Source organism: Diceros bicornis, chromosome 3, assembly GCF_020826845.1.
Source record: "Diceros bicornis minor isolate mBicDic1 chromosome 3, mDicBic1.mat.cur, whole genome shotgun sequence".
Taxonomy (NCBI): domain Eukaryota; kingdom Metazoa; phylum Chordata; class Mammalia; order Perissodactyla; family Rhinocerotidae; genus Diceros; species Diceros bicornis.
In genome coordinates, this window is record NC_080742.1 from 25,868,997 (window position 1) to 25,886,187 (window position 17,191).

Sequence of the window (17,191 nt, forward strand, 5' to 3'; positions counted from 1 at the left end):
TTGAGAGGAGAGGACTGAAGACAAATTTGCCTGAAGTTGTACATGCAGTTTTCCTGTGAGGTGTTTGCCAACTTTTAGTCAGCTGAAGCACAGAGCAAAAGCAGCAGGTAGGAGGCGAAAAAGCTGATCAAAGGTTTCACAGTCTTGTTGTGCAGAGACAGAGGTTAGAGTGCAAGGTCAAGCAAGTGGGAAGATCACTGTAAACACTCCATGCATTTATCTGAGACCTCAGCATGGCTGCACCTTGGGAGTAAGGGAAATTCAGATGAAGACCAGCCCAGAAAAGGCCTAAAAGTGGTGCCGTTAAATGGTGCAAGGTGATTTTAAAGTATACTGTCTGCCTATCCAGAAGAAAAATAAATCTACTGTAGATAAAGGTAGCATTAGAGCTGCTACAAATTTCCATACGCAATGTCCAGTACTCAATCAAAAAATCACCAGACATCAGAAAACAAGATCAAATGACCAAAAGAAATATAAAAAAGGCAATTGAAACAGATGTATGGGAGATGCAGATAATAGACTTTTAAGTAATTATAATAGGTTCAAGAAAATATAAATGAAGATTAGTAATTCTAGAGAACTGGACTATATAAGAAAATCAAAATAGAAAACTACAGAATATTCGTTCTTACCAAACATAGAACTTACACAAAAATTGATCATTTGCTGAGCTATAATTTATCTCAGTGAATTTCAAAGCATTGAAATCATATAACATATGTTCTCTAACCACAGTAGAATTAAGCTAGAATAATTAACAAAAAGATATCTAGAAAATGTTTATATGAGTCAAAATTGAGAAGGACTTCTAAATAACTCATGGATGAAAGAAGAAACTACAATTGCAATTGAAAAATGTTTGGAAAGTAATGATAATGAAAATGCACCATATAAAAACTTGTGCTTAGAGGAAAATAGGCTTAGGTAGGATTTTATGTATTTAAAAAATATAGTTTGAAAATCAGTGATCAAAGTTTTCATCTAAAGAAGCTGTAAAAAAGAAAAAAATAATAAATGCAAAGTAGAAGGAAAGAAATAATGAGCAAAAATTCAGTTAAATTAAGACAAATGTTCACTAGAAGAAAATCAACTAAAGCAAAAGTTGGTGTTTTTAAAAAGATTAATACAATTGATAAGTTTCTAGCAAGACTATTCAAGAAAAAAAGAGATTATAAATTGCCAGTATCAGGAATGAAGAATAGGCCAACCATAGACTTTACAGACATTAAAAATCCTAAAAGAGGATATTATGAATAACTTCATACCTATAAATTTGAAAATTTAGATGAAATGGGCAAATTCTTTGAAAGATGTTGCTTACAAAACTAACACAAAAAGGAAGAAAACATCTGAATATTCTGATATCTACTAAAGAAATTGAATCTATGGTTAAAAATCTTCCCCTTGGCAGGCCCATTTTTTAATTGAGTTGTCTTTTTCTTATGTATTTGTAAGAATTCTTTGTATTTTATGAATGAGAGTCTTTTGTCAGATACATATAATGCAAATATCTGTGCCCACTCTGTGATTTGTCTTTTCACTCTCTTAAATGATTACAGTTCATCTCCTGAAACAGGAGGGAAGGTAGAGTATATGGGTATAAATTTCGATTAGGTTGGTCGATTTGGTGGTGAGATGAGTTTCCTGTCTTCTAGTTGTCTATTTTTTGTTTTCTCATATAGTAAAGTAGGGATAGTATTGTAACCTAATACAGGATTCTTGGGAGGATTAAATATCTTAATGTATATAAAGCTCTTAAAACAGAGTCAAGCATATATTAATTGCATTCTAAAGAAGTGTTGACTTACTTTTACCATTATCTAACTGATAAAGTCTAAAATCTTAAACCTAAGTTTCCGGCTTTCTCACTTCATAGCTCCAACAGTCTTTAATAAGTCTGTTTATCTACTGTTCTAGTGAACGTTCTTTTGCTGAAAGAAAAGGAACTGTTAAAATTAGCACAATTTATTATTACAGTATAACAGAGAATTCCCAAAACATCCAAGGACAGGAAACTAGGTGCAGCCCAGTGTTGTATGGACTGAAATTAATAAATCAGAAAATAAGACTTTCCTCACATTTCTTATCTAGCAATGGCACAAGTCTCCTGTGTCTTTCTCTGGAGAGCAACTTTCTCTGCTTCTGTTGGTGAAATCGTAGCCTTTTGATTCAAGCCACCACTACTAGTCTCTGTGTATTTTAGATGAAATTTCAAGAGGGAAACTTGAGACTGCTGGCCAGTAGCTTGCTTCTTCCTTCCTCTGTTCAAGTCAGCCACAGCTAATTGTATGTTTCCCTAGGCTTACTCAGCAGGAACAATGGACTGAGCACTGGACAAACTGAAAGAGATTTTGAGCTTAATGAAACTACACCCATATCATTCCTTTATTTCCCAACAGTACTGCTGCTCCTAGCCTGATAGGTTTTACCACTGTCTAGATTGACTCCTTTTTGATATGTCCTATGCAAGAGTTGGGTGAATTCACTGGAGTTGTAGACATTTCTTAAGAATGCTTAGTTTCCCTCCCTACTGGTAGTTGACCATCATAAATATTGATTAGTGTCCTTTATTCTCAATGGCCATTGCAGTGTTTTGATTTTCTATATAGTCAATCTGTATGGATTTTCTGGAGATTTGTGAAAAGGTTGAGTGAAAATGAAAGTAATTGAATTATAAAATTCTCACTACAAATATGATCTCTTACATTCTTTCATTCTAAACAGAGGGTCCAGAAGAAATGCTTTGGATTATAAAAAAAAATCCAGTGGCTAGACTCAACTATTGAGAGATGTTACCTCTTTTCAAAAGTAAAGTTAAATTATTCACGTTTAGTCAGAATCGTCTGTTGCTGTGATTTTGTTCTAGCATATGCTTCTGGGGTATTTTTGTTGTTTATTTGATTTTTCTGGTTTAAACGTTTGGTAATCGTTTTTAGAATTTTCTGGGGGCACCAAATTCAGTAACCCATGATTTGGATGCATGATAAATAATGAAATTTGGTTCATTATTAGTTGTGTAAAACCTCTCACTGGAAGGATAGGTGGGAAATTCTCTTAAATAAGTGGTGTTGATACCCGCTCAACACAAGGTTGACATAAGGGAAGCCATATTATAGATGTACTGTAACTGTAACTTTGAATGGCCTCTGATTGACTAAGCCAGACATGCTCTGTAGTTTTTATAGCCCTTCCCAGCTTCTATAAGTTGATAACTTTGTTCTTTTGAGCTCCTTAAGAATGTGATAACCCCCTGGGCAGAGAGTCTATGCTGATAGCCATCATTACTAACAACTGAAAGATCAGGGTATACGGCGTTGCTCCAGTCTCTGATGCATATCCAGTAAAACGAAAGACTATCAGGAACTAAGACCAGATGTCTGCCCCGACCTGGAGATCAGATGGATACCCCCACCAAGAGACCAGCTGCCTACGCCACCCAGAGACCAGCTCTATATATAACTGGCCTGTAGTCTTTGTTCTGGAAGATGGTTCTTTTGGACATTAGTCGACCATCTTCCCCCTTGCTAGCAAGCTGTAATAAAAAGTCCTTTCTCTCCTGCCACCTTGCCTCTTGACTGTTGGCATGTCTTGCAGTGGGCAGACGACACCCTCCTTGGGCGGTAACAGTGTGAGACTGATTGTTTTTATTAATGAGAACATGTTTTATAAGGGAACTCCTTTTAATTGGCATGTTGATCTTGGGCATTGAAGTAGAGAGTTGTGTCTTAATGATTATGTTATATGATTCAAAAGAAGTCTCTAACTCAAGTAACTCAATGTTAATGGTTCGGTCTCTTCAGAGGATAGAAAGGTAATCTGACTTGCTGTACCCTATACCTTCAGAGAAACAAAATATGTACCATATATATTATACATAATAAAAATTTACCTATTCTTATCTACTTAAATATTTTTCTTAGTCTTTGTCAACTGTTTATTTTGAATGAGTTGTTCTTTCCATATTAAAATGCTTGTATTTTTGATGACACAGTGGGCAAAATATTTTTTAACTTCTAATTTTTTCTTTCATATTTGATTCTTTCTTCTTCCTTTTAGGGTAGAGCCTGGATCAGAGTAGCACTCATGGAAAAACATTTATCTGAATACATCTCTACAGCTCTGAGAGACTTCAAAACAACCAGGTTTAAAAGTTCTTTTAATTTTCAAATATATGTTTGAAAGAGTCACCTAAAGACTTAGATATAAGAATAGAATGAAGACATTCATTTCTAAAGTCCTCAACTATTTTATTTCCTTATTTTTGTACTGCTTAGATAAATCCACTGTCTTCTCAGGAAAATATAATTTGTCAACTTCTTTCAACACTTGAGGTTTCATTCTCTCCACAGACTTTTCCCTGACCAATTTGAAGAAAAATCTAACTACGAAATTCCTATAGCATTCTTTCTCTTTCTACACTACAACATTTATTTATTTCTTTGCTTATAAAGAATATAAATGAATCATTCACTTCTTTAATTCATATATATAATTATGATTGCTCGATTGTCTTTTTAGGGTAGTCTGTACCAATGTTGTTTTTCTTAGATTATATTAGACTTAAAGATGACATACTGTGTCATGTGAAAAACAAGACTTTACTAATTTCTTACGATGGTAGAAAAAAGGTTCATATTAAGACATCATTCTTATTGAGCTCTGGTCTACTAATCTATGTTTTAGTTATATGTTATATAACATATATAGCATATGTTTTATTACATATATGTTTAGTTATATATGTTTTAGTTATAGCTTTTGTTAAAGAAACTACTTCTCCATATCAAGAGTATTTCTAAATGAAAATATTTAATAATTTCAATACCTTAGGCTTGTACTATTCAATACAGTAGCCACTAATTACATGTCGCTATGTAAATTAAAATTAGTTAAGATTAAATAACATTACAAATTCATTTCTTCAGTTGCTGTATCACATTTCAGGTGTTCAATATCTGTGTGTGGCTAATGGCTACCAAATAGGACAGCACAGATATAGAACATTTCCTTCATCACAGCAAGTTCTTATGCACAGCACTGCCTTAGACACTTCTAAATTACCATACTTATTTCTACCTTATTAATTGTATTTCTGAAGGAGAAGAAAAGAGTGACAACTATGTACCAGTTTTGATAGAGAAAATTAGGCATATGTATAAGGAAATCGTGTGTCTGGGATCTTAATTTCCATGTCCTAATGCAGTATTTGACATTTTGGATTTTGAGAAAATCTGGGCATTTATTATGACACATTCTTAGCTTTAAGTAGCTGTTACAAATTACAATATCTTTACTTAGGTGCTCTATATTTTTAGGTAATAAAGTAGTAAATTTTTCAGTTGCTAGATACAAAGAAAAATTATCATAATTATAAATTTGATCAGGATAGAAAGACTTTTAACTAAAAGAAGTATTTGTGTAAAGTAAATCTGATATATACCTATTGAATTCTTTTAAAGCAATATGATAATCTTGGGATATTTCTAAAGATAGACAGTGAGATGATAAACTTTTAGACATTTGAAATGAACCTCATGAAATGAAACATTTGTTTCTTTTATTTATCATCACTAGTAAATAAGTTTAATTATGAGAGGTATTAAATATTGAAGATACTAAGGCTTTGAAAATAAAAATACTACTAGAATCTCATAGATCAAACCTAAAAATCCAAAATTAATGAAATCAAAACCAAGTTTACACAATAATCATCTCCTATGCAATAACGAGATTATATTAAAGTTATGATAGTCTTTTCTAAATAGAAATTAAAGCATTAATAATCTCTCTAAGTTGTTAGTCTTGTTTCTTAGTTTAAACAATTGGGTGGGGTAGAAATAATTCTTGAATAGATTATTTTTAGAATAAGTAGTTTAAATATTGAAGGGAAATGTTTTTTCTCTTGTTCTTAGGTGTTAGCCGTCCTTTTTTAAAAAAGGAAATGATTCAGCTCTAAAGAAGTCCATGAAGTAAAAATAATATTCTTGTAACAATATATAAATATGCATTATTCAAACAGAAACATGGCTTAGTATGTTTATACACACACACTCAAATATGTAATATTTATATACACACATACACAGTATTTAAATGTGAATGTAGTGGCTCTGTAATTCTCAAGAAAGGAAGTAAGTAGGGATTTGTTTCGGAATTCTCATCTTAGTGGTTAACTAAAAAAAATGCAGTTGCAAAAAGACAAGGAAGTTTTTTTTGACTATTTAAACAATTTTTTTTACCGAAATCAAGCCAAAGATACTTCTTAATTGTAAATAAATTTGTTTAAAAACTTCTAGCCAAAACATATCTATTTGGAAGATTAGGTTTGTAAAATACAAGCAAACTGTTGGAAGGAATAGTTATACCTTACCTTTTGTCTGGACGCTTCCTCAATAATGAGAAATGATCTCTAATCCTTTAGGAATCTGGAGAGTATTTGAATCAAGTGATTTCTTCTTGTTCTACTCTTCACAGATAAAGAGTAATGACGTCCTTTAAAATGGTGATACAAGTGTTTACCCCAGTACAGAAGGAGGAGCTACATGAGCTAAGACAGCCAAGCTTGAAAGTACTAATCAGTGAAAATCCAAGGATAAGATTGGGTGGAGGAAGTATGGGGACAGAAACACAATACCTCCTCTTCTTGGAGTACATGACTATGGCTCCAAAGTGTTAGAGAAATTCATGTGCTCTTTTTGCTAGGGTGAAGGATGTCTTGGTGAGCAATTGAAAAAAAGCCTGTGAAGAGTTTCATGGTTTAGGGACTGGGATGTTATTGGGAAATAGCCAGAGGTAGGAAGTTGACAGAGTCAAGAGTAGAATCTAAGCTAAAAAAAAAAAAAAATGTGGGAAATTGTTTTGGTAGGTTCCTGAGAAGACCTAGAATTAGAGAATTAAAGTACAGACTGAATTAGTTTGCTCAAAGTTTTAATTTCTCCCCACCCACAGACTGAAAAATAATCAGAAAAATTAAGCTAAAAAATACAAATGTGACATTTGAAACAAGATTGAAACTATTCTGGTAAGATTTTGAAGTAACAAATACAGAAAATATAAAGTAGAGATAAAATTAACTTTATGAAGACGTGTTTATTACTTTCCAGTTGCACCACAGTATTTAATTTATAATGACAAAAGTTGCATTCAGAAGAAGTTTTAATTATCTTGATATTATAGTAGGAGTAAGAGAAGAAGTAAAGTATAAATAAAATTTTAGAAATTACTGAGCTTTCACAAAATGAAAAAAAAAACAGTGTTGATAAACACTTTTCTCAATTATAGAAAAGTAGGTAGAATAGTGGTAAATTACCACCATTTCAAAAGCTAAGAAAGACTTTGGGAATTTGAATCTGTTTAAAAGTTGTACGTTATTAAGATGAAAAAGTAAACATTATTATTATTATTATTATCATCATCATCATCATCATCATCCTTATTCTTGGTGAGGAAGATTTGCCCTGAGCTAACATCCATTGGCAGTCTTTCTCTTTTTCTTTTTTTTTTTTTTTTTGCTTGAGGAAGATTAGCCAGGAGCTAATATTTATGCCAGTCTTCCTCTATTTTATATGTGGGATACCTCCACAGCATGGCTGATGAGTGGACTGTGCCTGGGACGTGAACCCACGAACCTGGGCTGCTGAAGCAGAAGCGCAGAACTTGAACCACTTGGCCATGGGGCCAGCCTCATGAAGTAAACATTATTAAAAGATGCTTGTGGACTGCTGCCTCACGGCATTAACAAAAATTACCTCAAAATGGATCAGACTTAAATGTAAAACTCTTAGCAGAAAACGTAGATGTAAAGCTTCGTGACCTTGGATTAGGCAGTAGTTTGCTAGATATGATACTGAACACATAAACAACAAAAGGAAAAATAGATAAATTGGATATAATCAAAATTAAAAACTCTGTGCTTCGAAGAACACCATCAAGAAAGTGAAAAGAGGACCCATGGAATGGGAGAAAATTTTTGCAAAGCATATGTCTGATAAGGGACTTATATCTGGAATATATATAAAGAACTCTTACAGCCCAGAAATAAAAAAAAAAATTTAAATATGGGCAAAGAATCTGAATAGACATTTTTCCGAAGAAGATCCACAAATGACCAGTAAACACGTGATAGATGCTTAACATCATTAGCCATCAGGGAAATGCAAATCAAAACCACAAGATACCACTACACACCCATTAGGATAGCTGCAATCAAAAGAATATATAATAACAAGTGTTGACAAGGATGTGGAAAAATTGGAACCATCATACATTGATGGTGGGAAAGTAAAATGATGCAGCCACTTTGAAAAACAGTCTGGCAGTTCCTCACAAGGTTAAACATAGAGTTACCGTATGACCCAGTGACCCAGCACGTGACTCCTAGATATGTATATATATATTTCCAAGAGAATTAAAAAATATGTTCACAAAAAATGAGTACACAAATGTTCATAGCAGCATTACTCCTAATAGCCAAAAAGTGGAAACAACCCAAATGTCCATCAACTGATGAATGAATTAACAAAATGTATATTCCATAAGGTGGAATGTTATTCAGTCATGAAAAGAAATGAAGTACTTCTGCAGCTGCTCCAGGCTCAGGGACCTGGTACCTCTTTTGTGAAGTGGTAACTGAGGAGACTCTGGAGTTCACCATGGCTGATGAAAAGCCCAAGGAGTCAAGACTGAGAACAACAATCATTAATTTGAAGGTAGTGGGGCAGGATGGTTCTGTGGTGCCGTGTAAGATTAAGAGGCATCCATGGCTTAGTAAATGAAAGCCTATTGTGAACGACAGGGTTTGTCCAGTGAGGCAGATCGGATTCCCATTTGAACAGCAGCCAATCAATAAAACAGACTCACCTACACAGTTGGAAATGGAGAATGTTCACCATTTTAACTCTAGTGCCTAGCACATTTCTTGCCACACAGTAGGAATTTCTTATATATTATGATTGTAAAACCAAGGACAGTTTTATAACTGTTTTGTACGTAGCTGTTACATGTAGGGCAGTCTGTCTTTAAATAGGGTTAAGTTACTCAAAAAGAAATGAATCCTAGATAAGTGAAAAACACCAAATTTCTTATATATTTGTTGATAAAATAATTAATGAATCTCACATGCTTATAGCAAGACCATTGGAGATTTACTTTTTGATCAGTTTTTCCTTCTGATTCAACTTGACTTTCCCTAGAATATAACATTTATTTATAACACTGTAATCTGTTTTGCATGTCATGAGAGAGAATTTTCTTATCTCCTCTCTTAAAGTTTCATATATAGAGACTAAAGTGGGGAAGAGAACAAAAGTATTGGTAATGAAATATCTTTGGTTTATAAGATAAGCTTTCTCATATTTTAATATTGCACTTTCAGTGTGTAAAATAACTTCTCACTCTCAAAAAAAAGGAAATTTTGAGGCATGATACTGTGCAGTATCAGCATAATCTATACTGGTTGTTCACCTTGGATGCCAACCAAAGGATATTTGTTATTGAAGTATCAGAAAGGCCTTTAAAATAGTCTTACAGAATGAACAGTAAAAATAGCATTATAAAGACATATTTCAATTAGAGTTAAATTATGTGTTAAGAGAAGTGTTATCCTTATGAAGGTATTATTTTAAATGCTTTTCTAGTTTCTAATATTTTTCTAGTCAACCTACAAATAATTGGAATGAGTATACCTAGTAAAAAGAGGAGGCTTTTCTTCCAGATCACAGTAATATCAAATGGTTGCTCACAATTTTCCTTTGCTTCTAAAATACAAAACTTCTTTAAAGATATATTCTAATATGTAAATCTTTAAATGGAAGTTTTATGTGTATTTTTCACCTTGGTACTTTCAATATTTATGATACATTTTTGCAGTTCAGTACACTGTTTTGGTTAGACTCTTCTCATAAAAATATTTTCTTTAGGACAAAAAATATTTTCAACAAAAGAAAAGGAATTTTTTTAGTGTATACCTTACTATTATTGGATTAGTCATCTTAGACTTTTCTCTTGGCTCATTTGTTATAGAACCTTGGTTATGTAAGCAAACTTTATTAATGCTCCAATTTTTCATGAGATAAATGAAGAGGTTCAAAGCCTACAATCTTTTGAAGCCTTTGAAAGTATTGATAACAGGAATCAGATTTTCAGTCAAAATTATTGATATGCTGATTTGATTAAGGAAATGAAAAATGAATTTTTCCTAACAGCTTCTGTCTCTTTAGTACACATGAATGACTTGTCTTTGATTAAATGATAAAAATATGATCTTTTCCAATTTGGATCACTTCAGTATTCTTTTAAATACTGAATTAAGTTATTTTTAAAATGTTATCTCAAACTTAGATGTGTATTTTATGCAAAATACTTTTTTTCTTAACCAGAACTAAAAATGAAAACAATGGATGATTCTCTTAAGTAGCCCTTCTTCTTATATTTGTCCTCTCCTCCCCTCTGTTGCAGTAAATACTGTTGTATTAAACCAGGTCTATGCAATATTATGCTTCAGGTATGATTTTATTTGAGTGGAATTATTGATTTCACATGGAGCAAGCATTTCGTTTGTGTTGGGGTTAGCTTAAAAAATCATTAGTAGGGGCCGGCCTGGTGGCATAGTGGTTAAGTTCTCGTACTCTGCTTCAGAGGCCTGGGGTTCACAAGTGCGAATCTGGGCGCAGACCTATGCACCGCTTATCAAGCCATGCTGTGGCAGGCGTCCCACATATAAAGTAGAGGAAGATGGGCACGGATGTTAGCGCAGGGCCAATCTTCCTCAGCAAAAAGAGGAAGATTGGCAACAGATGTTAGCTCAGGGCTAATCTTCCTCATACACACACACAAAAACATTAGTAAAAGTAAAGCCAAAAAAATCATTAAAATAATATTATATACACATATATAAAAGACCTTTAGACTTTAAAAGATTTCTAAAACCAGATAGTTCTGTGTTTGTTTTTGGTATTCTTCAACAGTTGCTAAAACAATATTAACATTAGGAAGCAAGCAAGAATAGTTTTATCTGACTCTTAGAATGTACTTTTAAACCTGGTAAGCTCAAGATGGGGAATAGAAAAAGTAGACCTTTTCTTATATAGGGAAATACTAGCAATAATGGTTGCCAGCATCAAAAACCAGAATTCTTTTCTGACACATGTGTCCCAAAGAATTTGGTGGTGTAAAACCATTGAAATCATATTCTTCCGGAGTTGATAAAATATTCTGTCAACAGCCAACTTAGCCATTGGGCAGGGACAAAATCTCAGATATATAGATTTGTCTAAATATCTCTTTTTGTGGAACACTTCCATTGAATATGTAAAAAATCCTTCCATTTATTTTACTAATCTTTGTTAGGCTGGAAGTTTTAATTTTTTTTCCTTTTATATAAATCAATAAAAGCAATTCTCATATTTCCAGGGGAACAGACAACATCTATTCCAAGCTAGTCTTCCCCCCATATTTGTTTGTAACCTCACATCTATCAGAGGGTAGTTATCTCTTATTTTCCTCTTTGTATTTTTGTTATTCATTTAAAATTCCTTATGAACCATAACATAAGTTAAATTTTCTTTAAATATTTCTGTTTACTAATATGGTTTAATAGAACATATATAGAACTTAAAGTAAGAAGAACGGGGTTTCCTCCTTGAGCAGTTCATCCACATGAGCTTGGGCAAATCGTTTTAACGTAACTCTTGGTGATAAATTTGAAACTAATGACAATTTCTTCCACATTTACTTCAAGTAAGTGTAAGGCTTTTTTGCAAGTATCAAATGATATGTTTGTAAAAGTATTTAGTAAACTGTGAACTTTTCAGAATTGATAGTGGGATTTTGAGCATATTAAAATCTTTTTGCAGCCTTTATAAATTCGTGGATACTTTGAAAAGAGCAAGACAAATTTCATTTACTAAAATGTTTTCCCTTTAGTTAGTGGAGTGTTATAGAATGGTGTTCACTGTCTATATGTAATATAAGTAGATGTAACAATTTAATGATCCCTGGTTACTGAACATAAAGTAGTTTTTGCATAATATTATTTTTAAAAAGAAGTAAATTCAGTGATCTTACATTCTTGAAAAATACCTTAGGCCCATATTATGATATTTTTAAAAAATATTTATTTTAAACATTTTGAAATAAAATTTTAGCATTTTAAAAACTAATATTTACCAAAACAGATGGCTTTACAGGAATTAGCCAAGATAGATTCATATTCACGTTTTGTCAGAGATAATGAATACTTTCTTTTTCTTATGCAGCCACTTTGGTAGCCCATCTACAGTGTTAAAGTTAGTATTGCAGTGTTAAAGGTTAGCACAAATTACTAGTGATCATACCTTCCTAGTTCTTAATTTGGTTAATAACCCTTGGAATTACAGAAAAACAGAATGTATATTTGTGTTTGTTCTATGTCTAGAACAATAGTCTACATAGTTTTAAAAATAGACCAGTATAAATGACCGTGAATTTGCTGTCATTCAGATTACATTTATATTGCTTCACTATTAGGAAAAAATGCTAGGCACTCTAGAACCATTGAAAGAGTCACTTTGGGGATTCTATTTAAGAGAGGTGGAAACGCTTAGAATGATTTTTTGTCATGTTGGCAGTTTTTGTTTTTTTCTAAATATCTACAAGACTTAGGTGATCCAAGTATGTCTTTATTTTGTTAAATAAAATTTAGTTTTTTCTACTTTAGTTTGGGCTCTAAGTGATTTCTCTAGATGAAACTTCAGTCTGTTTTTAATATTTATTTATTCACCTATTTCATTTTTTAGGAGATTTTATGAGGATGGAGCAATTGTCTTGGGTGAGGAAGCAAATATGCTTGCTGGCATGCTGCTTGGACTCAATGCTATTGATTTTAGGTACTTAATCTTACTAAATATGTTTAGTTCTTAAATTATTCTACTTCATAATAGTTTCTGCTTATGATTTTTTCCTTCCAGTTTTCTAAGTAAAGCACACAGTTGGGTGTTGATATTTGATTCATATTGTTCCCTTTCAAATGACATCAGTTTTCTAAAAGGGTTTAGTCTCAGAAGAGAGACTGTCTCAAACTTAAGAAATTAACTGACAGGCTTGCTCTCTTGTTGGGTTAAAAAAAGGCTTAGACTGCATCCGCCCAAGCAGAAAGTCGTGTACTCTGGTAGCACTGAAGGAAGGTTTTGGATCTTATCTCTTAGTATTTTTCAGCTACTGCTTTAAGTGAAAAGAAATACACTAAAAGTAGAGTCAAAGCCAGAAAGATTTTCATTATCTCATGTGTTGAGATAAAGAAGATCCTGACAGGATATCTTGGGTATCTTATGTTTCTTGTATTATGTATTAAAATATTAAAAAATTAATATTTGCTTTTATTATTAGTAAGATGAATTGATTCCAGACTAAGATGACAAGTACTAAAACTGCACAATGTGAGTTCTTTTTAGATTTATGGAAGCATCTTTTTGCATTTCTTTAATTGATTCAAGATTTTACATTATACTAAAAGTAGAAAGTTTGTCTACAACAAGAACTCAAATATAAGAATAAAGGATATATATTTTTATTGAAATATCACTTAAAATGCAAGAATATTAACAAAATAAGTATAAAACTTAAATGAAATATACTTTTGGGTCTTGAATTAAAAAGTTACACTATCCGTTTTCACTGAGGTTACCTTTTTCTAGTAAGTCACTTCCTTTTCAAAATATTTATCATTTTATAACTTTCCTCTATTTAAGATTTAGTAAGGTAGTGTTAGGTTAATTAGCTTAATTGTTTAGGATGAACATGATAGATGCAATATGAAGATTGTCTTTGTGATTCCTCTAAGGGTGTTAACTTTTTACATGGCATGCTGCTGGCTCTGTCTAAATCCTTTACAATTTTTCTTTTTTTGTAAAAAAAAAAAAAAAAAAACCTGGGATAAGAATATGAACTGTTTTATTGTACCCCATTGGTTCTGTGTAATCAACTGAGAGCAAATGTCTTAAAGATACATTAGTAATGTTTCTGTAAATGAAGAAAAGCCCATATAGTGTGTTCCACTTTGATTCTGTCCTTATTCAAGTCTGAAAAAATGCATATATACCCTTGATATTAATATATTAGTACAAATATTTCAACAGACAAACTTCCAAAGAAACCAGATGATGGGAGTTCATAGATGAATTTTTTCCTTTGAAAGATCAACCTACATCTTATAAATATTCCTATGGTCATCTTCCTAGAAGGTGTACTTTTTCTTTTAACAATAGTAATCATAAGCATGTTTTTTTTTTAAATCATCCAATTGGATATACCATTGTACGAAACAAAGATTACTGGGTTGGCGGACCAGGAGATCTAGAGTTTCTATATAGGCTTTACAAGACTCACAGTATGACTTTGGGCAAGTCACTTAACATTTTCCTTGTTGCCATGGCCTCTTAAAAAGGATTGAATAGATATTAGAAGATTTTTTGCATTCTTTTTAGGTCTAAGATCTAAGACCTTCCACCTGTTCAGGTAGTTTAGAAAACCCTCATTTTCTCTCTCTTTTTTTTTTTTTGTGAGGAAGACTAGCCCTGAGCTAACATCTGTGGCCACTCCTCCTCTTTTTGCTGAGGAAGATGGGCCCTGGGCTAACATCCGTGCCCATCTTCCTCTACTTTATATGGGACGCCGCCACAGCATGGCTTGACAAGCAGTGAGTCAGTCCACGCCCAGGATCCGAACCTGCGAATCCCAGGATGCTGAAGCGGAGCATGCAAACTTAACCGCTATGTCACAGGGCCAGCCCTCATTTTCTAATTAGTCAGATTTTTTTAGGTGATATTCAGTGTCACCTGAGAATTTATATGTAAATGTGAACAAGTCTTCATTTGAAAGTTCTCTAGTGATGTCCAATAAAGACCAAGATAGTATGAAATAAATAAACAATGTTTGAACAGGTTTCTCAGTAAGTTTTATATTTGCATAATATATTTATATAACAGTGTATTAACTTGCACAATGCTTTGTCATTGGTATTGAAGGTGGAATATCTTTATTGAGGTATTTATTTGTAACAAGTAACATTTAAATTACAAACAAATTCTCCTGCAATTTGATGAAACAAACGTCTCTAACAAGAGATTGTTTATAACACTTAAGTTTGATTTAAAATTTTATGTATTAATATGGAATATTTATTGTCTGTTTTCTTAGCTTCTGCCTAAAGGGAGAAGGATTGGATGGCAACTTTCCTGCTGTAATAGACTATACACCATATTTGAAGTTTACCCAAAGGTATTTGACATTTTGAAATATGTTATTGAAATCTTAATTTATAATTGAGTGTCTTGTTGTACAGTGCATTTATCTGATTAAAGTTGCTTTTTATAAAACATTTATTTCAGTGCCAGAAGTCATTGAAACATACAAACTCCAGTTACATTTGAGTGTTTATGTAAATACACAGTTTTTACATAGTTGTAATCCCAGCATAGGTATAAGTTTTAAAAACAGCATGTATTTCTATTGCTGTAGTCATTATAACAATAACTTTATAGCTCTCTAGTAGTCCATTGAGATTTCAAAACTATAATTCATTATTTAGACTATTTTCCATTTTATCTCTATTATAAATAAAAGAATAATGAACATTTTGTGCAAATCAATTTTCTTTTTGTTTCTATTGTGAATTTACAAGAGTTATTCAGGTAAATACAATGAAAAATTTTATGGCTCTTTTTTTTTTTCCCCCAAAGCCCCAGTAGATGGTTGTATGTTATAGTTGCACATCCTTCTAGTTGCTGTATGTGGGACGCAGCCTCAGCATGGCCGGAGAAGCTGTGCGTTGGTGCATGCCCGGGATCCGAACCCAGGCCGCCAGTAGCAGAGTGCGCACACTTAACCACTAAGCCACGGGGCCGGCCCAAAAAATGTTATGGCTCTTAAAGTGTATCTTTATAAAAGAGTTGTACCAATTTATCCTGCTACCAGTATTGTGTGAGAATCACAGATTTCCCACAATCTTGTCAGATTGAACATTAATCAGATGAAATCTATAGATTTTCTGAAGGTCTGCTTGCGTTATTGATTTCCTGAATAGAATGATGATCTTTATATACTTTCACAATGTTATGATCAGGCCGAAGCTGTAAGGGAAAGAAAAAGAGAGAGAGAGTGAGTAATATGTATATGTATATATGTAATATATGTATACACACACACACACATATTCAAGATGCATTTATTGAGTGCCTAATGTAGGAAAAAAACTTTCCTAGCTACTGGGGATACATAGATGTCAAGAGTATAGGGACTTCATGAACTTCTGAAAAATAATACAACCTCTGACCCCAGGATAATCATCATCTAGTGAGAGAAGTTGGTATTATTTCAGAGCTAGGAGTGTGAAGATATTTTGGTTGCTGAGAGAGAAGGAGGAATAGAGTATTATGGTACCACGATTTCTAATTGAGTAAGTGGATCCCTTGGGAAAAGGGATAATTCTAGTACATTAGATCTAGAAAAGAAGTACAGCAAGACGATGTTTTGAACAGGCATAACATTATACCGTTTTGGGACATAGTGGATTATAGGACATTTTGTGAAGGTAACAAATACTTCAAAATAATACTAATAAAAATAATAGTAATAATATTTATTGAATGCTTATCATATGCCAGGCATCGTTCTAAGTGCTTTACTTCTATTAGCTCATTTAATCCTCAAAAGCCAGTGAGATAGGTACTGCTATCCTTATTTTACACATGAGAAAAACTGAAACACAAAGAAGTTAAATAACTTTTCCATAGTTATACAGCTAGTTTATGCAGAGTGAGCCACAAGTCTAGAATTAGAGAGCAAGATGACAGCTAGAAATAGGAGTTTGGTCATCAACATGTAGGTGCAAAGGCTATTTTTAGTGATTTAAGAAATGACTTAAATTATAAAGATAAATGTAAATACTAATTTTCCTATCCTACTTACATAAGAGGCTGTAGTAATTATTACAATGCTTTTAAAAGATACAGTAATGGAACCTTCTCAACTAGTGCCCTCAGAATGAATTTAATCGTATATACTCTGTATCTGCAACTACTTAACCACTTTTTGTTTGAATTTTTATGCAATTTTCTCTTTCTTTGATGCACTAATCCAAACGTGTGTAAAGCTTCCTCTCCTTTAGACACTGAGGGATTCCCACCATCTTGTTATAAAGGATACTAAAACAAGA

General features: G+C 32.7%; 1 protein-coding gene across 5 annotated transcripts in view; it reads left to right on the forward strand.

The window, feature by feature from the left end:
- Nucleotides 1-17,191, forward strand: part of RUNDC3B (RUN domain containing 3B) — a 165,416-nt gene that overhangs the window by 68,835 nt on the left and 79,390 nt on the right. For all 5 annotated transcript variants that reach the window (XM_058524841.1, XM_058524843.1, XM_058524838.1 and 2 more), the window contains 3 exons: nucleotides 4,060-4,145; nucleotides 12,777-12,866; nucleotides 15,175-15,255. In XM_058524841.1, coding sequence (XP_058380824.1) covers nucleotides 4,060-4,145; nucleotides 12,777-12,866; nucleotides 15,175-15,255 — 257 coding nt within the window. The remainder of the gene's footprint in view (nucleotides 1-4,059; nucleotides 4,146-12,776; nucleotides 12,867-15,174; nucleotides 15,256-17,191) is intronic.